The sequence below is a fragment of the Podarcis gaigeae genome, assembly GCF_964106915.1.
Source record: "Podarcis gaigeae genome assembly, chromosome: Z".
NCBI lineage: Eukaryota > Metazoa > Chordata > Lepidosauria > Squamata > Lacertidae > Podarcis > Podarcis gaigeae.
The window spans coordinates 47,621,130-47,648,235 of record NC_139691.1 but is presented as its reverse complement, the minus strand read 5'-3'; the positions used below and the strand labels follow the sequence as shown (position 1 = coordinate 47,648,235).

Genomic DNA, 27,106 nt, shown 5'->3' with positions numbered 1-27,106 from the left:
ATTGTAATTCTTGGCATAGCCACCCAGAGCAATATTCTTAGTATTTTGTATAAGTTTCTCTCCATCACCCCCACTACCCCCGCACATGGAAGCACTTATCTTCCCAAGGTAAAATAGTATTTTACTACTGTGAAATTCAGTATAATTCTACAGAATTGTCCATAGGGATTCTTATGCCATCACATCAAGTGTTCCCATAGACACGGACCTGCCTCTGTATGCTGGGTCTTCTACCTGTGATTTCTCTGCAGCTCTGAGAGAAAGATTTGAGTAAATTAAGCACAAGATGAGCACCAGGGCTGGCCGATATATCATGAGCTAAACATCATGATGTAATGACATATCATGAAGTCTGAAATAAGGATGGAGTTATGTAGAGGCATTGGCTAGCTTCACGGTTTCCCCCACATCATGGTTTTTGCAAACACACATATGGCCCAAAAAAGTACTGTAGCAATTTTAAGATTCCACTGAGTAAAGGGAGGAAATTTTGTGCTAGCTGCTATCAAGCTATTTGCTGCAAAACCTATGGCACAACTATTATATGGTGCACAACTAGTCCCCCTCTCTAATTTGGACCCTTATGGAAAAATACAATCAGGATTCCTAAGGTCAGTTCTCCAAATCCCTATAATGCAGCCCTGTGACTGGAGATGGGCCTATATAGGACTGAAGCCAAGTGTGCCTATTTACTCTGTACACATGGCTAAGACTTAATAAGACCCCAACTGGGCTGCTCCCCTTGATGCTGGTTGATAACTATCAAACAAAATGGTGGAAGAGCAGTTCAAGAAAACTGTTCTTTTACAGCCTTTCTCTTGAATATCTGGAAATGGGAAGGGCTAGAAATATAATCAAATAACAAATATGGGACATAGAATTCCAAACTGATTTTACCCAATCTTCTAAAATCTATAAATCTCGTCCAGTTGTTCCTTTTTCAAGATGTGGAAAACTTTTCTTCTTTTTTCCGGGGAATTTCCGCCATTTATGTTCCAACTAAGAAGCTGCAAAGACATCCTGAATCAATTGACGGGTTCTACAATGGGGTATCTAAGCTTCCCCCCGATCCCGGAGGAGGTAGTGCTGGTCCTGGTCCAGGTGGTATAACTCTTGGAGGTGGTCCCGGTGGTGGTGGAGGCCAAGAAGCTGCAGCTCCTTTTTGCAGGTCCTCCTCGTGGTCGTGTAGGAACTTCTGCTGGTCTTCAGGTGATTTAATTTTTATTTTCCTTCCTTTGTAAGCACACTATTTTCCTTCAGCACTACTAGAGGACAGATAGCAAAACATCCCATTGAACAAAGATTATGTCCAAGCAACTCTAAAGAGATTTAATCCATTGGGCACATTCTTCTATATTGCCTGCTGTATCGTGATACCTAAAGAGTTCAGAGGAAACATGTTAAATACCTTCTTGCCGGTAAAGATCTGGATATCATCAAGCCTGTTGTGAAATTCTGTTTTATAGCAATGAGGACAAGACAGGCTGTTGTGACAGGGATTGCTGGTGAATGAGTACTGATTTTAATCTCCGGAATAGAGATTTTAGCTGAAGAAGTATTCTTTTTAATGTAAATAAATTTATAGGGAATTTTTAATTATATCCACTTCTTTATGTAGTTGTGGCATTTGTTGTTTTTGTTAACTTTGCTGTCTGGTCTTTGACCTCAATAAAGATTGTTGATTGCAAACACATACACATCATGATTTGCAATATATTGCCAGGTCAAAAATTATGAAACCAATATCATGATATGGACTTCAAACTGGTGTTGGATTATATATTGATATATAGCCCAGCCATAGTCAGGACTAGAGCTATTAACAGGTTTATGTAATGCAATCCTTATATATCCTCTTCTATAGGCACATGCTGTGTTTGTGTATACACAAAAGAAAAGTGTAATTGTTGAGCTTTCGCTGGAATTCCAAGGATTATTTTTGCAGCCCAAAGAGGAGTAACCTGCTTCATACCAGAAAGCATCTGGCTTGTGCTTTAAATCATAGAATAATATGATTGTGAAGTTGGGCCACATGGGTCATCTAGTCTAGCCCCCTGAAATCAGGACTTTTTTTGCCCAAGGTGGGGCTTGAACCCACAACTCTGTGATTAAGAGTCTCATGCTCAAGCAGGAGAAACCAGGCTGTCCCAGAAGATAAGGGAGCTGCTTCCATAGTTGTCAGTGCTGGTGTGCCTGTCTAATAATATAATCTATATTTTGTTTTCAGTAACAAATCATCCATAGTTTGGTCTTCAGATAATTCTGCAGAAGGGCCAAAATGAAGTTGGAGAGCATCTGCCTCCCATAAGAAGGTCCCAACTTCAGGCCATGGTGTTCCAAGTTAGAACTTTCATATCAGCTGCCAGTCATTATAGAAATATGTCCCTAATATTTTTATTTGTGAGAGCTAGATAGAGGAATGGAGCACAAACACGAGAGTACTGCCAATAGGGACTAAAATGAAACCTGAGCTTATTGCACCTTATTTATAACCTGGGGGTAGGGGAAGAGGGTGAGCATGTGCCTTCCATTAAAAAAAAAGAAATGCACCCCCAGCTTGGAGCCAGAGGCTCTTGATTAGCTTACTTTGCAGAGTGGGTTGACGGCAGATAAAGATCTGGCATCCATCTCACCAATGCCCTGGCCTTTTGCCAGCTGCTGGCATGAGCCTCTTGGCAGAAGCCAACTTCTAAGGGCCGTGGGGGCTTCAGACCCCACAATAAAACATTGAAGGGGCCAGGTCCCCCTAAAGTTGATGGGCATTCCCATTCAAATGGTGTGTGTGCACTGTGTCATGTGGGATGGGGCTTACGTAGGCCCCCGCAATATTTTATTCAAGGTGGCACTCCTGGGCTCCGGGCAACCACATCATATATGCTCAAGGGACCCTCTAAGCTGGGAGCTCTCTCTGGAGTTAGCCTCTTGCTTTCTTCCCAGCAGGATAAGGCTCCCTACTCTGGAAAGCAATACAGCGAAAGCTGAAGTTCACCAGGCGTCCTGAGTAGGGACCCCCTGTTGACAAGCCTTCTTCTTCCTCTTCTTCTTCCCTGCCCTCTCCATCCTAATATCAGTCAAGAACATGGTTGTGAGCTCCCAATTTATTTCTGGGGTTTTTCGCTAGCCAAATCCAGGTCTTGTCTTAATATCTGCCTTTGATGCCTTTGGTGATATGTGAGAACCTTCAGCATCCCCAAACAACTAGAGAGCTCCAGCAAGTGATGGCACACACTCTCAAGGCTTCTTAGGTTCTCAGTAGGGGACTGGGTGCCCCTTTGCAGGGAAGAAGCGGTGGAGAAAGAAGCAGCAGATTTGCTGAAGATCTTCCTCCTCTCCAAAGGCATCAACAAATAAGGAAGGGAAGGGAAACTGCAGCGCTTTGCAAGTCTGTGTCACATTATGCTCCTTTTCCTTGTCAAGGATGGCCTTGAAGATGATCAATATATCTGTACGTACAACCATTCTTGGGGACTTGAGCTCTGTTTGCTTTCACCCTGTCGAGAATTTCTATTAGCTTTCCATTTTGGTGGTGGCAGCAGAGGCAGAATTACTCCACAAGGCGTCACACTCTGCTCATCCAATAATCACATTTAAACTAATTATCCCTGAAATAGGCCAGAGTCCATCTCCATGGGCTCCTGTGATAGACAGCAGAGTCTGGCAGTGCCGTGCCTCAGAATTCCACCAGATGGCAGGAGCCTCTCTCTGATTGGCTACAACAAGCGGGGGGGGGGGGGAGAAGCATTTTGGAGGGAAAATAAAAGGAGCCGTTTCTGAGGAGAATTTTTTGGACTGGGCTAGGGAAGGGAAAGAGCTGGAGTGAGATAGGGTTTTGTTTGAGAGATAAGGCTTGATTTGAGGTGGGGATAGGGATTAGGATAGGGTTTGTCTGAGAGAGTTGGTTGAAATTTGAGTTTAACACCTGCTCTGACTTGCAGGGTTTCCACCTGTCCTGTATGGCACAGAATTTGTTCGTATTTCAATGTAAAATGCTGTATCTCGTATTGATACAGTTTTGTCCCATAATTTTAGATCTTCTCTCTCTCTCTCTCTCTCTCTCTCTCTCTCTCTCTCTCTCTCTCTCTCTGTGTGTGTGTGTGTGTGTGTGTGTGAAGTCCTCTCCAAATGCATGTGTTTGAAAGGGTGTGCGAAAGGTCATGCATTTAAGCCAAGCACAGATAGATTTGCAAACTCATGTGCACATGGAGTGTGTGTGTGTGTGTGTGTCACAACTTCCATAGGGGGCATCCTGTGAGGCTGCAATAGGTTGTAATGATTTGCTTTGAAGTCACTTCAACAACAGATGAAAAAAATAATCTTCCACCATCCGCACTGCACTATCCAGTATTGCCACAACAAAGGTGGCAACCCTACCTCTGAGGAGAATATCTATCACTAGCGTCTTGGGAGAGTATTCAGACAGGAATTACCTGGAGGGCTGAGTCTGAGGCAGGGGAGGCAGGAGCTGGGGGAACAGGGACTCCCTGGGGCTCATTGCAGTCAAGAAGGGAGGGTTCTTCTAGGAAAAGAGTTAAGTTAAAAATATACTGTAGTTGATTCCCTTATAGGCTAGTTTACATACTTTATTCCTTCTTATACTTCTATCCCACCTTTCTTCCACAGAGCATACACACTTCAGCCTCCACCTTCTCCATTTTATCCTGACAGCTATATTGTGAGCTAGGGCCATAGCTCAGTGGTAGAACAACTGCTTAGCATGCAGAAGGCATCAGGTTCAGTCCCCAGCATCTCCTGGTGGGACTGGGAGTGCTCCCTCTGCGCTTCGGAGGCTTCGCGTTGCTATCGCTGAAGCCAAGGAGCCTGCATTCGCTCCATAGGACACACACAAAATATGGTATATCCCAAACCCATGTAAGGGTGTTAAAGAATACAAGACTAGGACAGATAACATAGCATCCTGCCTAGAGTCAGGAGGCAATTTGATTTACACTTCTAAGACAGAGTGTTTTACAATTAAAGAGCCAGATACACATTCCCCAGGATTCCACAGTTTTTACTCTCCCACAGTGCCTCACTCCTGCATGAACCAAAGTTTCAGTATACAAAGATTTCCCAACTTCACTACACATGGTTTATATACTTATGTATTTGCTTGGTACATTTATGAACATTTATTTTATATCTTAGACTTTATAATTCTCATAACACCTACTGTACCTGAAGTGTACCAAGTGATTTTTTAGTAACTGAAGTGTAAAAAAAGCTGTGCATATACAACTGTGTTTAAACCTGTGATATCATTTATAGAGTGGCACCTTGGGTTACATACGCTTCAGGTTACATACGCTTCAGGTTACAGACTCCACTAACCCAAAAATATTACCTCGGGTTAAGAACTTTGCTTCAGGATGAGAACAGAAATTGCGACGCTGCAGTGCAGTGGGAGGCCCCATTAGCTACAGTGGTGCTTCAGGTTAAGAACAGTTTCAGGTTAAGAACGGACCTCCGGAACGAATTAAATACTTAACCCGAGGTACCACTGTATTTAGTTTAGGTAATGTTAACTTCTTCCAAAAAGAACACATCTCCTGACCCAACTTTGTTTCACCAACCTCTTTTTTTGTAAATAAAACTTTTCTTGCTTGATCAACTCCTGTGTGAGACTTCTTGACTAAGTTTCCTTCACCCCACCCCCAAGATAGCCTATGGTAAATTGCAGAAATTCATTTAATTGGTGTACTGTGCGGTGGGTCAACTATATTTACCGTATTTTTCGCTCTATAACACGCACCCGACCATAACACGCACATAGTTTTTAGTGAAGGAAAACAAGAAGAAAAATATTCTAAATGAAACAGCGGATGTATGATTTTTGTGGTTCATGCTGTGGCCACAGACATGTGATCTGACGGTGAGTTTGGGGTAGCCCAATGCAAAAATCCTGAGGATCCATGTGGATCTGTGCTTTGTAACCACGTTTTAAGTGGGGAGGGAAGGAAAAGCACTCAAGGGACAAGGAACACGCGTGGGGTGGGTGGAGAAGGATGCTGTTAATAATGCAGAAGTGGGGTATAAGAGGAGAAGGCTCCTCTCCTCTCCCGCTTTGCTCCTTTAAAGCAAGCAAGCAGGCTCTCTGTCCCTCTCTCCTCCCCACTCAACGGCTCTTCTCCCGCTTTGCTGTTTCAAAGCAAGCCACGGAGGAGGGAAGGAAGGGGAACCATGGATCCTTTGCTCACGACTGCAGCAGATCCCCCCGCCATCCGTAGGCATTCGCTCCATAACACGCACAGACATTTCCCCTTACTTTCTAGGAGGAAAAAAGTGAGTGTTATGGTGCAAAAAATACGGTAATTGGGGGCAGTTAGCAGGGGTAAGTCCACAACAACTCCCTTTTAGCCTTGCAAGCTCACACCCCATCAACAACCCCACAAGGGGAATAGAGGCTCCTGTAAGAGAAGCAAGATCTCTGGCTCCCAATCTCCCTTTGACCCTACTTATGTTCCAGGTGCAGATACAGGCATCTGCTTGCAGATTAACACGAGCCAGCCTGGGTCAGCCTATTAAGATGTTCCAGATGCCGTGGTGCCTTAGAGAACTCCGGTTTACAGCTATACAGGCACGAAAATGGTGAATGAGAGCACTGCTAGGCCTTACTGAAGCTGAAGGAAGTTCCGTGTGAGGTGTTCCCAAAGTAAAGGAAGGATTGGACTCTGATAATAAAATACACCGTGTTATGTACTGAAGTTCTCACCCTGGGCCAGCAGGGGGATACTGTAGTTATGCAAATGAAGCATCGAAAAGTGACGTTCAGTGATTGGATAGTTTTAGAAAATGGCAACAGTTACATTGTTCTGGAGCTCTATATAAGCAGGCTGACTGAGCTCCTCAGCTTAGTTCTGTTCCAGCTTACAAAATAAAGAGCTGCTTTGGATAAATCGCTGTGTCATCTGCTATGTCAACCCACAACTTAACACTGGCGACGAAGGTGGGATCAATGGACATCAGAGCACAGCCAGATGCGGCCATCCTCTGAACTGAGCAGAATCACTGAGCTGAATCACAGAGCGAAATCACTGAGCGAAATCACTGAACAGAACCAATTCAGAGCTGACTGTTCTGGCGAGAGCACTGTGTTCCATCCATCGCCCTTCTCTCCGGCATCGGAATCATGTCTTCACTTGTGCCTCTACCGCCATTTGCGCCAGCCTCTGAATCATGGGACTCCTACCTCGCTCGGTTCGACTGCTACCTCCAAGCCAACGAGCTGACAGCAGTATCAAAGGAACGGAAGAGGGGCCTATTCCTCAGCCTCTGTGGGCCTGAGGTGTTTGAGACGGCCCGAGCATTGGTTGCACCTGAAGCAGTCCAGGCAACACCATGGGACACGATCCAAGAGAAGTTCCGCAACCACTACGCGCCAAAGCCGTCCAAGATTGCCATGCGTTTTACCACCGGAACCAGGCAGAGGGGGAGTCAATCAACAACTACACCACTGCCCTCAGACAGGCTGCAATACACTGCGAGTTCCAAGACTTAGACAATGCCCTGATGGATCAAATCGTCTGGGGGTCCGGGACATCCATCTGCAACGGCGTCTCCTCGCCAAGCCAGACCTCACGCTGCAGAAAGCCATTGAGGAGGCCATGGCCTCGGAAGCTGCTGAACGCTCCGCCCAGGAGATCCGCAAGTCCAGCAGCCCGCGTCTTGCTAGGAAGCCAGTTCCAGTGCATCACGAAGAGGCCAGCAGTGATGAGGCATCCTCCAGTGAAGATGATAACGTGCAGCAGACAAAGCGGGAGCGCAGGAAGTCCAAGGCCCAACCGTAATGTGCCGGCTGCGGAGGCAACCATTCCCGTGCCAAGTGTCGATTCAGAGACGCCATCTGTCGGAAGTGTTCCAGAAGGGGCCACATCGCTAAGGTCTGCCGATCGGCTCCGTCTGACACCCCCCCTTCACCAAATTGCCAGAAGCCCCAGAATAATTGTGTGTTTTATGGAGCCATGTATTTTAGCTTTCAGGTGTGTTGAAAGAGAGCTTAATAAGAAAGTAAATTGACATGAAGTATGACCAACATAACAAAAAAACCCACATTTTTATTTTTTTAAAAAATGGTCCTTTGGAGTTTTAATTGTACAAAACATCAATGTTTTGACGTTATACAAACAATGAACAGGACAGCAACAAATACTTATAGCTTCAGGGTCTAGAGACATGTTTTTGGACTGCAGACAAGCTGACACTTTCACAAACATCTACATGTGAGAAAGGCAACCTCTTGCCAACACAGCCCAAAGAGAATAAACACAGACATGAAGGGAGGGGCCGCTTCTTTGCTCAAGGGTTGTCTTTCCCTCAAGAGCAGAAGAATCAGCTCTCCTTTGAGTCTGCCCCACTTCCTGCTGGTGCTTCCTCTCCCCGCCTGCTCTACAGGATGACACGGTTGACTTGGATATACTACAGCATGCTGGAGAGACCATTTGCCCAAGAGCTTGTCGTCTGCTTGTCCTAAGGTGGCATAGGAGGAAGGTAGAGCTCAAGAGGACCTGTGATGGGTAGGAGGTGGGGACAAGGAAAGAACCACACCCTCTTCTCAGACATCTCTATCTTGGCTCAGGTCGGAGGGTGCCCGCTGGAGAGGTTTGCTTGCCACTATCTGAGACTGTGGAGTGACTTGTCCTTGTACACTGTGGCGGATCCCATATCCAAAATAGATGGCAAAGCCTAGAAGAGAAATGGAGCCCAATGGTCACAAAGCATCCACAGCCAGCCTTCCCTAGCAACCAAGCAATGAACCACCAAGTGAGATTGGGACTGTTTCCTGTTATGGTAGCTTTCACAGACAGGGTGGCTCCTCACCTATTGCCATCCAGACAGCAAAACGGGCCCAGGTACCTGCATCCAGCTTCATCATGAGATAGATATTCACCAAGATACTGAAGAGGGGAAGCAGTGGCAGGCCAGGGACCTGTAAAAGACAAACAGGCCCAATGCAAGAGGATGCAAAACACCTTGCCTTTTGGGAAAAGCTAGCTACCACCCACAATTTCCATTAGGATTAAAGCTTAGCCTGGTCTTCAATCGGGCCTTTCCAGGCAGTGGGGGGGGGGCTAAAAGCAGGGGCTGGTGAAGCACAGTCTTAGACCAACCCCTATATTGTGCCTCCAGTACAAATTTCCAGTCTCCGAGTAATGGTATTTAAGGGGAGGGGAGAAGCAGCATGAGGAAAGAATGGCTTTCTCAATATTTTCCAAAGATCCTCTCCTGAAAATCCTTTCCTCCCATCAGTTCCATCATGTTCCTGAAATAGTGAGGCTGTGCAGAAGGAGACTGTTGTCTTGCTCTTCTACAGAATGAAGCAGGAGGCTGGTGCTGCTTTTAAATTAACAGTGGCTGAGCACTCAGCTGGAAGACTGCATCCAAGTGGATTGCATTGATGAGAGCTGTGGGGAAGTAGAAGAATGTTGCTTGCAAAATTTCATTGGCATAGAGGGGGCAGGTTGTGATGCTAAGTCATGAGTGATATCATGGATACAGGTCAACAGGTACCTACAACAAGCAGCAGTTATCCCTAAGGATAGTTGCAGTTGCTGGGGTAGGTTGGGGAAATAATTACTTTTTACACAATTGGAAGAAGAGGATTCTCATAACAGATGCTATTGCAGAAGGGATGTCACTCAGTTCCATTAGAGCAGATTGCAAATTCTTCATTTCCCCCTATACTACGGTACAATTGTGCCTTGTATGGGGTTTACGTTCTGGGGATGGCACATATCTGCAGAAACGCATACAGCTGAACTGCTCCCCTTGGAACTGTCCCTGCATGACCATCCTTATCTTCTAAACAAGACAGAGAATTTTAAATGCTCTGGGCTTGCTCTCACAAGATCTCACTGGACCATCCAAGTTCCCACGAGTTCTTTAAAGCCTCCCAGAGCCTGGTGAGCAAGTCTGGAAGCTTAAAAGCTCTTTTTGCATCAGAAAGCCCAGTGCAAAGGAGCTTTTAAGCTGTCCAACTTGTGTGAAATTAATTTGTGGACTTCAACCACACAAGGATGAAATCACACAAGTTAAATGCATGTAAGATGCGAATGTACTGTACTTGGGTATCCCCTCCACTTCCCCCATCAGAGTTCAAGGTTTGAAGGGAGCAAACAAAGGATCATCCAATGGATCTCTGGGACTGCCCTTCCATCTCCAGTAATTTGACAATGAACAGAAAGTCCTAGTCTATTCCTGCAGGCAGGAACATAACACTTCCTGAAGGAAGGGACATCTTGAGCCCTATCACCTTCCCCCTAACCCTAGCCAAAGGCCAGCAAGAACCAGAGGGGTCCTGTAAAGCAAGCTGAACTAAAGTCTTAAGTGCAGTGTAGAGGGCACAATAGTCCCAAACTTTAGAGGGAGAGAGAGATGACCCATCAAGCAATCATGTCCAGGAGAGAAAGACGAAGTAAACACACACACACACTACTTCTGAAATGGGAGAAAGATGTGATGGCTTATCTCTCCCCCAAAAGATCCAGCAATGGCAGAAAATTGTTTGGCAAGTGCTGATGTGCCACCTTGAGGTAATCCAGCTCTGCCACATGCAAGTGCCCCAAAATCCCACAAGCAAAGGCAGCCCTTTGGCCAGAACTCTTACTTTGAAAGTGAGGCGTGTCTTGCTCTCTGGCTGCCTCCAGATGATGATGGTGCCAACGAGTGAAACAACCAGGAGAACCACGCAGGCAACGACCCAGCCAATGCTGCATTGCATGAGAGCTGCCGACTGTTGTGCCAAGATGCCACAGAGAGTGGTGATCATCAGAGCTGCAACACAAGACCACCAAAAGCCAGATTTATAGAGCTGAAAACTGCCCCATCGTTCCACCTGAGAATCTTTTACCTCAAGGCAGAGACCTCTAGAAGCTGGACACCAACTCACATCAGCCCCAACTCGCATAGTTGGGGACCAGAGAAGATGGAAGGTTCATCCATTCCTTCCTTCCTTCCTTCCTTCCTTCCTTCCTTCCTTCCTTCCTTCCTTCCTTCCTTCCTTCAATTTGCAGCCCACCTTTCCTCCAAGGAGCTCAAGGTGGCACACATAGTTGTGCCCCCTCCATTTTACTCTCACCACAACCCAGGGCTGAGAGGCAGAGACTGGTCCCGGGTTACTGGGGATCTGGCCCCTGCTCTCCCTTGTCCTTGCCTAAACTCTAACCTACTGGTTCGCAAATCTTTTCCTCTGGGCCACAATTTCAGAATAAAAATTTGCTTGCACCACACTGAATTTTTTATTGATAAATTGGAAAACAAAATGAAACAACTCCCAGCAGTACTTGATTTAGAACACAACTGCTTTATAATATGGGACATCCAGAAAGTAGAAAACAATTCAGCTACAGAATAACTTATATCATTCCCAAAATATAATGTTGGTTGTCCTTGAATCTTCCCACCACACTTGCTATCCTCTCCTGTCACATCAGTGTGGCATATCACACCCTTTGAGAATCATGGCTCTAGCCACCAACAATAGGTGGGCCACAGGTTCCTCATTCCTGTTTTAACTGGAAATATCGGAGTCAGAACATGCAGCACTTACGTTTTGAGCTAACCCCGCCCACCCACATCCATCTCCACAGCCAAACCAGAGCTCTGCCTTGGGAAGCAGCAGGGGCTCAGCATCACCCCTGCGGTCCACTCCGGCTTCGCCCATACAGGTGAGCAAACATGCTCAGTTTAGACCCCGCACATGCCAGCACTTACAGACAACTGTGCTGCTGATGTAGACAATGCGCCCTGAGGTGGAAGTTGGAACATCTCCGGAAGGGCAGAAAAGGCGCCTCCAGGTGAACTTGTCTTTCAGGGCCACATGGCCATCACGGAGAGAGAGATTAATCACCACCTTCTCTTCTTCACTTCCATTCATCTCAAGCATTTCCAAGTCTTTGGAGGGAGCAAACAGGTCAGGCTGGTATCTATCAGCAAAGACAGAAGAGTTAAGTAAAAGGAAACTGCAATTCCCTGTCAGTCCTTCTGCAAAGGGGCACCCACCAGGCCTAGACATGGCTTGGAGAACTCTGTGTGGAGTGCTGCTGACTCCAAGAAGAACCCACCTGAGGATGAGGACACAAACAGCAACCAAGGAGTACGCCAGCAGAGTGCCAATGGACATGAGGTTAACCAGGTCCTTCAGCTCAAAGAGAAATGCCATTAGACCTGCAAGATAATAGCCCCACATGACTCATGGGCCGGCTTACTTATTTATTTACTACATTTATATACCACCTTTATATTCCAAGGATCTCAAGGTGGTGTACATGGTTCATGCTTCCTCCCCATTTCATCCTCACAACAAACCTTTGAGGTAGATTAGGCTAAGAGATGTTGACTGGCTCAAGGTCACCCAGGGAGCTTCATGGCTGGATGGTGATTCTAACCCTGCTCTTCCAGGTCATAGTCCAACATTCTAAACATTACGCCACACTGGATAGAATCATAGAGTTGTAAGGAACCCCAAGTGTCATGTAGTCCAATCCCCTGCACTGCAAGTATATCAACACTTAGTCCCCCATCCAACTTGAAACTATACTAGACTCTGCTTAGCTTTTCAAATTTGCTAGCAATTTTATTGCTGCACCGCTAGGAGCGGTAATGGTGATGGAAGTGTAGAGGGCGAAAGGACAAAGATCCACTAAGATATCCATACCAGCAATGATGCCTGACACAACAGTAGCCACCAAGGGAGTCTTGGTTCGGCTGTGGACCCGGTACAGAAACCTGAAGAGTAGTCCATCTTCAGCCATGGCATAGATCACCCGTGGCATTGGGAATATGGAACCAAGCAAGCTGCAATGGGCAGGAAGAGACATAAAATCAAGACCTGGGCATATCTGAGAACTTCCATACGAAGAGAACGCAGATGGCCAACAGCTCATGAACGGAGCCTGTGGCCACCTTAGCACAAGTCACCCTCTGGGTTCAAATCAAGTTGATGGCCTGACTTAAGGAGCCTGAAGCCCAAGGTGTCCAAAACACTGTCTACTCCCACATCCACCATACCATCTTCTAGGATGGAGGCAGCTATGTCCCAAGCTTAGATAATGCATGGATTGGCTGGATGCAGAGTGTGGGACACCCAACGGCGAGCCCAGAAACTGGTGGTGGGATGATGGTGCTGGCCAGAGGGAAAAGAGGGAGCAGACTGGGAGAAGGAGGTGTCAGAAGTTGAAGGGATAACAGAGTTTAGTGAGCAGGAACAGGCAGGGGGCAATTCAGACTCTGAGGTGGAAGTGGAAGCTAGAGGGAGCAGTCCTGCTGCGACCAGCTCCTCTACCCTCTGGTCTCCTAGAACACGCAATGAAATGAAGAGGGCAAAGCAGAGGAGGGGTGTGCCCAGGTGAATTTTCCAATTGCTTTGGAAAGAACCTGAAGAGGAGGAGCCTTAGGAAGTGTTGGGAGATGGCAGGGACCTTCAGTCCTTGCAACTGCCTTGTTGGAGCAAGACCTACCAAGACCTACCAGGATCACTAGGTCTGCACCATTTTGGTTTCTTGAATAAAGAGTTAACTTCACTGACACTGTGTTTTGCTTTGATTGCTGACCTACGCGTGACAGGTAAGCAGCTACTGGGGCAAGGGCTTTCTCTGTAGTTGCGCCCATGCTCAAGGAACTCTATCCTGAGACACGTTTGCCTCACACTTTGGTACGATCCTTGAGGCTACTAGGCAAAGTGCGCCCACTTCACTTGAGTCTTTAATGGCACTTAATAGCCTTTTGACTCCTTGTGTTGCCTGCTTTAAAACCAGAGCTGGTCTTTTAAAGTATCACCGATGATTTGATTTATCTTATCTGCTTTTTTATTTGTTTTATAGATTACAGCTCTTTGGCATTTTCTCCACTGGGCAAGCTTCTGTTTGTTAGCTACTCTTCCAACAGTAGGATAGTAGGATTTAAATGCTGAAACCAACTAAACTAAGAGGAAAACTGTGGCAGATGAAGGGAATGGGGATGCCACAGAGTACACAATTTGCATGAAGAAGGTCCTGGGTTCAGTCCCTGGGCTCTTCAGGTAGGGCTGGCAAAGGCTATTATTTGCAGGTGAGGCAGTGGAAGTGCTGGACCATTGTCTTGCCTTGGTAACGGACTGGATGAGAGCCAATAAATTGAAGCTCAATCCAGATATGACTGAGATACTGTTAGTGGATAGTTCCCTAGACCAGATGGCTGGGATGCTGCCTGCTCTTGATGGGGTTACACTTCTTTTTAAGGAGTAGTTACACAGCTTGTGGGGTGCTTTTGGACCCATTGCTGTCCTTTGAGGCTAAGGTGGCCTTGGTGGTGTGGCGTGCCTTCCATCAGCTTCAGCTAGTGGCCCAGCTACACCCCTATCTGGACAAGGAGAGCCTAACTTCTGTTGTCTGTGCTCTGCTTACCTCTAAATTAGATTACTGAAATGCATTGTATGCAGAGCTGAATCTGAAGATGGTTTGGAAATTCAGCTGGTGCAGAATTTGGTAGCCAGGATTGCTCACCAGGGAAAGATGATTTGAGTATATTATGCTGATCCTGGCCCAACTGCACTGGCTGCCAATTGGCTTCTGGGCCCAATTCAAGTTTTGACCTGGAAAGTCTTAAACGACTCAGACTCGCAATACCTCAAGGACCACCTCTCTTGTTACAAACCAACCCAGACCCAGAGAAGATCAGTTGATGCCTTTCCTCGTGTGCCTCTTCCACAAGAGGTCCAGGGGGTGGCAACTCAAGAACGGGCCTTTTCTGCAGTGGCCCATTTGTGGAATGCTCTCCCCAGGGAGGTTCAGCTGGCGCCTTCATTATACACCTTTAAGCGCCAGGCAAAAACGTTCCTCTTTAACCAGGGCTTTGGCTGATTGACATCTGATGCCCTTTTAAAATGTGTTGTGGGAGCAGGGATTCTTTGTTTGTTCGTTCTTATTTCTATTATGTATTTTTATGTCATGAACTGCCCTGGGATCTATGAATGAAGGGCAGTATACAAATTTAATTAATTCATTAATAAAATAAATAAATAAATAAATAAATAAATAAATAAATAATAAATAATACTGGGTCCACATATGCAATACTATGAGGATCAGACACAGCTCTTCACGTTTCCTCTGTAACAGCAGTAGAAAATTCAGTGCATGCTGCTTTTCCTTACCTGGTGGAGAGGGCACAGAGAGAGCCAATAGCTACGACGTAGCGGGCTGGCTCCCACCCCACAGCCTTGAAGGCATCAGGCAGGGGGCTCTCCTTGTTCACCAAGTAGTAAGGCACCATCAAGGTCAAGGAAGCAGAAACCCCAAAGTAAGCCACAAAGCAGATCAGGAGTGAGGCAATGATGCCAATGGGCATGGCACGCTGAGGGTTCCGAGCTTCCTCACCTGGAGAAAGGGGTCGAGACAGAAGAAAATATCAACTTCAGTTTCTCTCACCTCTTAATCTTAAATTCAGTTTGTCCCATTTCCACATTATTTTGTGCTTATTTCTCATGCACGTTTGTCCCCATATATATGTTTTTTGTGTGCACAGTTTTGCCCTGATGACTGCATCTCTGCAATTCCTCTTAATATGCACCCCCCCCTTTTTTTGCTGGAGAATTTTGCCACCAAAATTCAGAAAAGGCAGCTGTGTTTTGATTTATGTAACTTGTTTGAATGAGTTAGGCTCACATTAAAATGCAGACTGAACAGAACAACTCAGATGAGATTCCAGCAAATTCCTCTCTCATTTACTATACCCAAGACAGGCACAGCCTTAGACCCCCCACCCTGCACACACAATTCACATCACACCACACCACATTACTTCAAATATGTGAATCTGCACAGTGCAGGGGTTGTTTACTTGCCCTGCAAATCTACTTCTCAGGCAAAGAACATCTCTAGGCAGGAGAACTATTTCATATGAAGTGGGTCTTGGGAACTTCCAGGTAAGGCAATGCACTGCTGCACGGAGTTACATTGCTAATGACTTATTTCCCCAGATCACAAGCAAAAACTTCCTGCTGAAAGCACAGTACGGAACAACAGCTCAGCCTTGCCCTGGGAGAAGAGCAGAGATGCCAGAGGGCCCTGTTGATGCACACAGCTCACCCCCAGTTGCTGAGCATGGCATTTCCCTCTCTCTTGATTGCACACCTGCCTGTGCTCCAGGGTATGTGGAAATACAGAAGGGAATTTCTCACCTATTCGCCACACCCCGCAAATGCAGATACTCTACCTGTGGTTGCAATGCAGTCAAATCCAACAAAGGCATAGAAGCACGTGGCAGCCCCAGAGAGGACCCCCTCAAAGCCAAAGGGAAAGAAGCCACCACTGCCAAAGCGCCCAGTGCTGAAAGAGAAAGAAAGATGTACTTCAGCAACATTCAAGGAAGCCAAAATGTAGGAGAACAACCTCCTGACAGGCCACTCAGGAATATGTGTACTTGATGAATTAAATCTCCCCCTAGAACAAACTGGCTCCTCTCTGCTGCTGCTCCTTTCCTTTTCACCCCTTCTTTAGCCAGGGATGGACTTTGGTACTATGGCGCCCTGAGCTAGGCCAAAATATGGTGCCCCCACTGTTGCATTGTCGGGTTTTAGGAAGAATGTGCAAGGACTCTGACAGGGTCCTAAAGCCTTCCTACCTCCTTCCCAAAGCTGGAAAAAGCACTAACTAGGCTAAGGGAAGGAGACAGGAGGACTCTAGGACCCTGTCGGAGTCCTCAGGCCTCCTTCCTATAGTGGGACAAGTGCTTACTGGATGCCCTCTCTGCTTGGTGCCTGCTCAATGCCCAGAGAGGGGAAACCAGTCACATTGCCCTAAAACCATGTGCTGCACAGGACCATAATAAAAACTGGGAGCAGTGAGTGGATGGCCACCTGCACCCAGATACTATTCTCCACAGAGCAGGACAGGCTGCTGCCTCCCATCCTAAACTTAACAGAAGCTTGGGGAGAAGGTCAGGCAGATGTTATGCAAGAGGAGAAGGGCCCTTACCTGCTTCCACCCTCGTGTTTCCATGTGTGGTTCTGATAATCTTCCTTGGATAAGGTCCAATTCTTGACATCTCCCTTCACAAAGCCAGCAATGATGACAAAGCTCAGGACCAGTAAGTTGATAGCCGTGAAGATTTTGTTCACCAGGGCAGATTCACTCACACCAAACGACAGCAAACCTGAAAGAGAGTGAGAGATGGGTGCACAGATTTATGGCAAGTCTCTTGGGAGCAGGCCTCCAGGCTTGCTGGGTTGACGATTATGATCACCTTCACAACATGTTCTAGGGCAGAAGAACCTATTCATGGGGCTCTGAACTACAGCGCTCCATAAACAGTCTGTCACTGGCATATTTCAGGAGAACCCTGATTCCACCTCTGCATTGATTTAAGATCTGTTGAGGCTCTCTCCCTCTTTCATTCTCCTTTGGAGGTTAGACAAGTAAGCTACTTGAGGAGGGGGGCTGTCACCTGGAAGATGGAGCAAGTTTGTTTTCCCCTGCTCTGGTAGATAGCACTTGAACCAATGGCTTCAAGTTACAAGAAAAGAGATTCCGACTAAACATCAGGAAGAACTTCCTGACAGCGAGAGCTGTTCAACAGTGTAACAGACTCCCTTGGGAGGTGGTGGACTCTCCTTCCTTAGAAGTTTATAATCAGTCGAGGTTGGATGGCCATCTGTCTTGTGTGATCTAGTTTAGATTCCCACATTGCAAAGGGTTGAGCTAGATGGTCCTCATGCCCCCCCAACTCTACAAGTCTATGATTATTGCCAAGGAAGAAGGTCCTTACCGCTGCAGAGATTGCCTCACCTGTAAGCAGCAAAACCAGAAAGAGAGCAAAGAAGTCAGGATATTTAGCCAGCACATTCTCCACATGCAGGGCAGTATGATTGTGGAAGAAATTAGAGATGTGGCCGCCAATGATGTTGTCAAAGGTTGAGCTCCAGGCACGAGCGACACTTGCTGTCCCTGGAAACCAAAAGGAGAGCCCTTCATTAACAAATACAACCTCAGCCGCTTCCAGCCACATACAGAGTGAATGGGCCTCAGCACACCACAGAGAGATGCCCGAGATGAATATGGGAGAACAACTCACAACATCAAGATGAGCCACTTGTTCCAGAAGAAAGCAAAATGCTACTTGTCCTCTCTGGATAGAGATAGCCTGGCCACTGTTATTCTTGTTTGGTAAACTTCAGATTAGACTACTACAATACACTATATTGCAGGGCTGCCTTTGAAGACTACTTGGAAAATTAAGTTGGTTCAGCAGGCTGCTGATAGTAACTGTTGGCCAGGAAGCAATGCCTACTGAGAAGGTTCTCTACCAGGTGTCTCTATTAGGTAAGGTTAGATGGGTAGTGACCGGACAGAGGCTTTTTTCCCATTGAAGCTTCATTTGAGAATCACCCCTCTCTGAGTAGTAAAGGAGCCACAACATCATTAAGGAGGCAAATTAAACCTCCTGGCTGTTTAGTAGTTTTAGTTCTGTGCTGCCGTTTTGATATTAATTCCTTCTGAACTGTATCCCTCCTCTCTATATTTTAGTAATTTTTAGTAAAATTCTTTTGGATATAGTTCAGTCGGGGGGGAAACGGCCCCCAAAATATTTTAAATAAACTATGCATAAAATTATTTCTCAACCATGACTGAACTGTTATGCTATTTGAATTTGTAAGTAATGAGTAATGTAAGTCTAGGTAGCCCCCTACTCCTGAGGGGTTTGGGCGCTGAGAAGGGTGCTTCTTTGATGCATTGCTGCAGGCAAACCTGTTTCTTTGCACCTGATCTCAGGGTGAAATCATTCTTGTCTGCTCATTCAAAGTCACCTCCTTGACTCTGAGCCGAACGGCACATACCTATCATATAGGAGAGAATGAGGTTCCATCCTGTGGTGAAGGCCCAGATCTCCCCAACTGTGACATAGCTGTAGAGGTAGGCAGAGCCAGCCTTGGGCACTCGGGCTCCAAACTCTGCGTAGCACAGACCAGCTAACACTGAAGAGACAGCCGCTATGAAGAAGCAGAGCACGATGGAAGGGCCTGCGTCGTCCACGGCCACCTCCCCAGACAAAACGTAGACACCAGCCCCAAGGGTGCTGCCCACACCAAGAGCTATCAGGTCCAGGGTGGAGAGGCAACGAGCTAACTGGGTCTCATCAGAGCTGAGGTCCACTGTGCGCTGCCGGATCAGCTTCTTGCCGAAGCTTGCCATGGTTTTCTCCAGCATTCTGGACAATTGTGTAAAATGTCCAATGCTTCCCAAGGATCTAAGAGAAGAGAATGTTGCAGTGTTAGAGCCATCAATATGGGGTGTGCGCCAGCAAGAATGTGGGTAAGGATTTTAAGATGTAACAGAACCATGCCAGTGGTAATGCAAAAATGTGGCTGAGGAAGCTGGAGCCCTAAACCACTTGGAATCAGGCTATTCCTTGTTCCCCAGCAGAACCCCATAATGGTGTTCCACTCCTCCTTCCCTTTGTGGTCAAGTTCAGCCATTCAGGGCCAGCACCTTGAGCATTTTTTAAAGCCAACCTATGTTTGTTTTAAGGCAGTGTTTATTTATTCATAAGCTGCAAGTAAGGCAGGAATTGTTACTGAAATAAAATAAAAATTGTTATGAGGGGCAGAAGCAAGCAATCAGGGAGTGCCAGTTCCAAAGCACAATGTTCATCCTGGATCCCCAGAATCTAAGTAACCTGTAACCCAAGGACAGTTGAGGAATTTTCACTGGCCCTTTTTCAAATCAAGTAGGTTAGACTGTGTGGGACACAGGTGGCGCTGTGGGTTAAAACACAGAGCCTAGGGCTTGCCGATCAGAAGGTCAGCGGTTTGAATCCCCCCCGACAGGGTGAGCTCCCGTTGCTCGGTCCCTGCTCCTGCCACCCTAGCAGTTCTAAAGCATGTCAAAGTGCAAGTAGATAAATAGGTACCGCTCCGGCGGGAAGGTAAACGGCATTTCCATGCGTTGCTCTGGTTCACCAGGAGCGGCTTAGTCATGCTGGCCACATGACCCGGAAGCTGTATGCCGGCTCCCTCGGCCAATAAAGCGAGATGAGCACCGCAACCCCAGAGTCATCCGCGACTGGACCTAAGGGTCAGGGGTCCCTTTGCCTTTACCTTAGGTTAGACTGTAGCTTTCAAGTCTAGGGCAGCAGTGGCTAACTCTCAGTTCAGGGCCATGATCTAGCCCTCCAAGACCCTAGTGATTTTGGCATTAGCATTAAAAGTGGGGAGGGATTAAATCAGGCATAGCACTGGATTGGGCAGAAGCCAGTGCCCTGATGGGGATACAGTACAAATTGCCTCCTATCCAGGCATCTGTTTTGTTGAGTGACATTATGGCAATCGGGGGGGGGGGACCCTAAGCTCACACACGACAATTTCATAGAACCTATACTCAAGAGGGTATACAGACAGGCAATGGTTGTGGTCAACCAAGTTCTATTCATGAGTAGACTCATTGGAATGAAAGGGCCAACGTTATTTGTGCCTTTAATTTATATGGGTCTACTCCAAGTAGGACTAGCATTGGATGCAACCCCATTGGATCTCAACCCAGAGTATTTAAGGTAAATGTTGCTGTTGGAAATGCCAGAGGCTAGCTTAGAAGCCAAAGGGATGGTGGTTACACATTAAATCCACATACCCTGCAGGTGTCCATGAAGGTTAGCAAAAGGCAGTTCTTGGGATTAATAGTGTTTACACAAGATAAAAAGGCAGGAAGATATCTTCAGCTATTAACCAAAGTTTAAACCAACTTTGGTTAACAGACAACATAACAAACTTTAGACCAGAAGATCCAGCTATGGGCCAGGCGGAATTAGACCTTGGGGTCAGCATTAAGTCTGGCACATGATGCACAGGACAAAACTTGCACCCCACATTCCTGAATCTGCTGTTAAAAGTCCTGTGTAGATGCAAAAAACAGCATCTTTTTTTAAAAAAGTGCTCTCAAGATTTCACAAATTAATGAAGGCAACTTGACAAGTACTGAAATCACAAGGTGGTTTCAATCCCACCTAACCAAGCACAGAGGGGGAAATAGCTCCATGTCAATGGAGCTTGAGCTAAGACAGTGATTCCATGGGGGCAAGGAATGAAGTTGTAGATAATGCTTATGGATTGATTGATTGATTGATTGATTGATTGATTGCAAATTTAGTAAGAGTGAAAAAGAAGAAAAGGTGTTGGCTGTCACTGACAAAAATAAATTCATTGATCCTGATGTAGTTGAATTAATTAATGTAAGCAATATCAATGAAATAATAGTGACTTATATATAAGTACTTCTAACTTCGTATTAATTAATGTAACATTTTTATATTTACCTGCGCATTTTTGTAATATTTTGTTTAAGTTGTCTGCTGTTGCTTCAGTTTTCTGTACACCGCTTAGAAATGTTGTTAACATATTAAGTGGAATAAGAAATTAAATAACCAATCAATCAGCCCATATGTCCTATGTGGCACTTCCTGGTCTTCCCAGAATTGATGTAACCAAATCAGAAACAGTGTACGGAACTAAAAACACCAGCAGCATTCTGAACAGGGAGTTTCTGTATCAGATGCCTCTCTAGGACAGACAGACAGAGAACTTGAATTAAAGCTCTGGGGCACCCTCCATACTACAATTCCCACCAGCCACCCCCAGGAATCCAAAACAAAGAGACCCAGAAGAAACTGAAGGATACCAGCCAATCTTCTGCTTGCTCAACACAAACTAGGTTTTCCTTGTCTGTTTTTCAAAAGATAAAAAGGATTTCATCTGTGCTCTTTGTGAAAAGTTTGCACTAGGCTCAGACAAATCATAACAGTCTCATCGCAGGCAAACAGAAGAGTGGTTATTTTTACAAGGCTGGGCTAATGACATCCACACTGCCCGGTCTTAGTACCAGCACAAGTGAAACCCCCAATTCGCAACTCACTCCATTCCCACAAAGCATTTCCATTCTATTTCCCTGTGTTTCTGCCATGGAAATGCAGCACACCAAAGTTGATTTGCTGTAAAGATCCAAACTGTGCTCCTCTTCAAAGGCCTGCTTGCCCAACAGCAATTCTTACCTATCACAGGCTACCAAGCAAGCGGTGCACAGTCTTAACATTTGTAGGAACATCAAAGTATGTATATACACCAACTGCTTCAGTCCCAAATAACTACAGTACCTTTATAGCAGGGGAAACATCTCCCTGTAATCCTTCTAACAGCAAACTTGTGGGAGATTTGCAGTATAAACAAAACAAAAAACTAACAATGCATATTCTTGTTCATGGGAGCCAGCTCCTAGGGTCCTTTAAGTACCCTCCCCAATAAAATATTGGAGGAGGCTGCCCCCCCTAAGTTGATGCACCACATCTTGTGATGGATTACGTGGGGCGGGGCTTACCTCCCCCCCCAATATTTTATTCAAGTTGACACCCCTGTTCTTATTAATTAGTAAGTCTAGGGGCTAATGACCACAGAGCTATAAATTTATAGATAGGCAGACTCAAACCATAGGAATGCATTTAGTGGAGAGAGAGCTCTGTGTGGTGTCATTTCCCCTGCTTCCAGTGGCAGGAAGAAATGAGAAATAAAAAACCTTCTCCTTCCTGTCAGTAACTCTCTCTTTGATGGAAAGATGGATATCTCCTTCACCATGTCTTCAGTGGAGATGGATGTCTCCCTGAGTGTAGACTGTGTTTTAGAATTCAACTATGCATTTTCTAACCTAGAATTATTTTTGCCTGCTGTTTGCTGAAAACAAGGGCAAGACCTTTAAGGAAGTAAAAAATATCTTCAACTTACTGTTTTGATTCTTTGTTAAGCGGGATAAGAAGGGGAAGCCAGCTTACTTCGTTAGTTGGACTTGCTCAAAGCAAGGTTTTATAGCCTAATTCCTATGCTTTTAATTTTGCTGCCAATGGTGGGATTTCAAAACTCCATTCAACCCACACACGTGGGTGCCTGGAGGGATAAATTGTAATTATGGTAATACATCCTCTCCTACCTATTAGAACCCATCCTGCAAAACTCAATAGGCTGAGTATCAACAGGAGAAGAAAGAGGTAGGTCAGCAAGCCTCAAGGTATATAGAGGTACAACACTGGGAAACAACAGGGCCAACTCTCTACAACACCTGAAAGAGCCCAATGAGAATGAAGCATGTACAGTGTGGCTTCCAGGAGCTGTTAGAACACTGCGTATCAGTTGCAAATTAAGAATAGGAAGTGTGCAGGGGAGAAATGGAACTGGCTTGCTTGAACATAGTGCCAGCTCTGGATTTTGAAGACCCTTTAGGCAAGACATCCTTGATACCCCTCCCTCAATTGAGTTTACCTACACACTGCAGCAGTCCAGGGTGCTCTTGCCAGTGGACCCCGTGCTGGGATGTGAGCCTCCAGTCTAGCAGATGCCTAACCATGCTGACATTTAACCAGCTCTGACCTTACAGCTTAGTGGGATGCAACTCAGCAACATTTTGTTGCAGGTCCTGCTTGTTGTATATAACCAGCCAACTGCAGAATTTCCATCATCTGTGCTGCCTCAAGGAATCAATAAAGATGCCATCTACCCAGCCTGTCTATCAAGCTGACTGATTGCACTGTCGGGAGACAGAGGAAAGCAGAGGCCCTCTCGTTTCCTCTTTCTGCAGCATTGATCTATGAAGACTAATGACCATCTCCATCTGCTATCAGACCATCTGCTTTGTTTGCTAACAGGGAAAAGCGCTATTTATGAGCATCCTGGAGAACCCACAAGTGAAAGCATAGAAAAACCAGGATTTGGCAACATGTAACTAAAAGGAAAGTCCTGTGCCATTAACAGTTCTGTGGTTGGCAGAAGGAATCACAGGCGCAACAACAGCCAAAAAACAGCTATGAAAAAGATATTGGCAGCAGGGAAGCCAGTACTAATATTTTTGGATCTATCTCTGGTTTATTTCCTTCCCTTTCCTGCTCCTTTAGAGACACAGAAAATGTGCAAAATGTTTCCCAATCCAGAGATAGTTTTTTACATCAATGGAAGGAAACTGGCACGCAGAAGGTACAAAGAGAAGATCAACAAAGACGCCCTCTGTAGTTGGCCAGCTAACATCCCAGAACCCAGGAGCATCTTTTCAGAAGAGGAGGATTGGGGCCCCTTCTACTATAGCTGTGGGTGTAAAGGAACCCACAACATGGATGCTTCACTTCGGCCTCCTAGGAATCTCTCTGACCACATCCCAAGCCCTGCCTTGATGTGATTTGCCCCCCAGGCCTCAGGAGTAAAGGCTACAGTGGACTTGGTTGAAGGGCCTGGCTGCTGGATCTGCCCAGTGGGCCATCTATTCCAGCATCCCATTTTCAGAAAGGTCAACCAGATGCCTATGGGAAGCCCACAACTCCTTTCTCCTCTGGAATGCTGGAGCCTCCATAGAAGCTGCCAGATGGCTCTGTCGCCAGAGGTCCCCTCATGAGGAATGGTCTACTCAGAAGAACAGAGGGGATCTAGCCGCAAACCAGACCCAACCCAAATCAAGACCTTGTTATAGTAACAGCTGAATCTTCTCAGTGGAGAGGTTATGTTACGTACTACATTTGACTATTATTGAATATGGAAGCTTATGTCTAAAGTCAATAGATGGAACAAACACCATTAGATGTACTGGTGGATAAGTGTTTAATGGTTCTAGTATTTATTTTAAAAACCAGTGAAAATCGTTTTAAACAAACAAACAAACACTGACCCAGCAAATGAGCAGCAGGAGAGGAGCTGGCCATGAGGATATATGTGTAACTGTCTGCTATGAACCCTTGGTGGGTTAACAATTCCCTGTTGAGTTCCTTAACGTCCGGATCATGGCCACAGACAGCACCATTGGGGAATGCAGGGTTCTTTTGATGGAACCCAGAGTTTACCCTTTGAAGCCGAAATGTTAAGGAAGCATCTTGTTAGCGTGGGAGTTGCAATAACATTGCTTTGGTCCTTTGCGTCACCCTCCTGGCTCCTGACAAACAGGAGGGGAAGTGTCACCTTGATGGATGTTCGCCATCAGCCAAAGGAACGCAAACTTCCATTTCCAGCAGAGCGGAATAAAAATGGAAAAAGTTATGTGAGGAAACACATTTTTCAAGCCTGGGTCTGTTGTGGGAACAGTGCCCAGAAATGATCTCAGCAGGTGGAAGTATTAAGATTTTGCCCCCTGGCTACCAGCGACCGCTTCTTCCCACAAACCAAAGTGCCTGTTCAGCCTGTGCATGGGGAGGGGGAGAACCCCTGGACAAACACACCAGGACAGCTTCGTCCTCCCATCCCCCTGCAACCAAGCCTAGCATAAACCTCCAGAATCACACACTCCAGTGCAACAGGAGAAAGTCAAGTGCACACAGCTTACAAAAGCCAGCAGCTTTGGTTTGTTTTTCTTTATGTAACCGTTTGACTTCACACACACTCAGCAGTTCCAGGCTGCCGTGATCATGGCACCATTTCTAGAAAGACAAAAGCAAACTTGCCTGCTGTGCTCTGGTCCACGAATCCTACTACCCTAAGAAACAGTCCAGTGCTGGTCAGCCAGGACCGGAGGCCACTACTTGCTGCCGTCATGAAGGATGGGAAGCTCTGCTTGACGGGGGGGGGGGGGGAGAATCCAAGCAGGAGCTGACATGAGATGGCTGGACAACTACCAGACAAAACTGCCTAGCAGCATATTCCTCAGTAGAGATGTGGGAACAGGTTGGCTAAGCTGCTTAGGAAGCCTTTTAGTGTTCCTACATATTTTTTAGGATTTGTGTTAATATTAAATAAAGTGGGGGCAGATTTTATTTTATTTAAGGAAGCCTTTTAGTTTGATTGAGAAAAACTCACTGGCTGGGTATGGAGTTTGGTGGGCATGGAAGGAGAGCAGAAGGCCACAGAAGACTGCTGAGGAGCAGCAAGCTACTGCCTCTGACAGCAAGATCTGTCCTTGGGAAGTTGTGGACTCTCCTTCCTTGGAGGTTTTTAAGCAGCTGGATGGCCCTCTGTCATGGGTGCTTTAGTGGAGATTCTTGCATTGCAGGGGGTTGGACTGGATGACCCTTGGAGGTACCTAGCAACTATTCAATCCTATTATTCTATTATTTTTATTTATTCAATTTATATACCAACCTTTATCAAAAGCTCCCAGGGTGCTGTACATCATTAAGAACATATTTTACAGAGCATAATAATTACATAATGCAAAGCATAATAATAAAATAGTCATACTAACAATCTCCTTCCCCGCCCCCCAACATTTAAGAGGCCATAAGTTATTTAATAGCCTAGGCTTGGGTAAAGAGGAACATTTTCACCTGCCATCTAAAGACATGTAATGATGGTGCCAGGCGAGCCTCTCTGGGAAGAGCATTCCCCAGTCGGGGAGCCACTGCAGAAAAGGCCTGTTCTTGTGTTCTCTCTGAACCTCTCAGGGACATACAGAAGTGCCTCAGATGACAAGTGCAAGGTTTGGGTCAGTTCATATGGAGAGATGTCTCTAATTCATGGCGTTTCTAATTCAGTGGTTGTGCCTTGTGGATACTTGGGACAGGGGGAAGTGTGCCAGAGAGTCCACTATGGATCATTAGGGGGCCCTTCCCTATAAACCAAAGGATTATAAACAACAAGCGTATTAAGAGTTAGCAGCAAACCTTGGAGAGATGCAGCAGCCTGCTCACTTTAACCTGAATGGGCTTGCTACAGAAGACAGGGCGGGCTGCCATTTATCTCCCCACCTGCCCACAGCAAGCTGGGCTGGAAAGGACTCAGTTGGAGGAGCATCTCAAGGGGCAGGTTCTCCAGGTTCAATCTGGTCCTTGTTGCAAAGCAGTACCACAGAGCTGGGCCAAGTCACCATCCAGAGAACGAGACCAAATGAAAATGAGGATGAAAGAAAGGGCTGTGAAGAAGAGAGTCGGAAAGGGGAAAAGATGGAAGAAAAGAGTCCTTAAGAAGTAGTGCCACTCGTGAAAAGCGGCAACAGGAAATCATTCCATCTGCAGAATGCTCCACCTGCTTAGAAATTTCCTCCCGCAACACTTAGTTTCAAAGTGCAGCATCTTTAAGTCATATTTTGTGACCATATTTCAGCACCATCATCTTCATTTCATACACTGGTGAATTATTATTTTTTAATCACCACCTTTGCAAATTGCATTTCAATGCAAACTGCAATGCTGTGGG

The 27,106-nt window shown here is 46.0% G+C and overlaps 1 protein-coding gene across 2 annotated transcripts in view; it reads right to left on the bottom strand.

Moving 5' to 3' along the window:
• Positions 1-8,031: 8,031 nt before the first annotated feature.
• The window catches only part of SLC7A3 (solute carrier family 7 member 3), a 30,905-nt gene continuing 11,830 nt past the window's right edge, over positions 8,032-27,106 (bottom strand). For both annotated transcript variants that reach the window (XM_083722899.1, XM_083722900.1), the window contains 11 exons: positions 18,806-19,215; positions 17,757-17,915; positions 16,947-17,124; positions 16,186-16,298; positions 15,125-15,347; positions 12,650-12,789; positions 12,057-12,159; positions 11,707-11,918; positions 10,601-10,767; positions 8,815-8,923; positions 8,032-8,679 (listed from right to left, as the gene is read on the bottom strand). In XM_083722899.1, the coding sequence (XP_083579025.1) occupies positions 8,549-8,679; positions 8,815-8,923; positions 10,601-10,767; positions 11,707-11,918; positions 12,057-12,159; positions 12,650-12,789; positions 15,125-15,347; positions 16,186-16,298; positions 16,947-17,124; positions 17,757-17,915; positions 18,806-19,175 (1,905 nt within the window). In that variant the 5' untranslated portion in view covers positions 19,176-19,215 and the 3' untranslated portion in view covers positions 8,032-8,548. The remainder of the gene's footprint in view (positions 8,680-8,814; positions 8,924-10,600; positions 10,768-11,706; positions 11,919-12,056; positions 12,160-12,649; positions 12,790-15,124; positions 15,348-16,185; positions 16,299-16,946; positions 17,125-17,756; positions 17,916-18,805; positions 19,216-27,106) is intronic.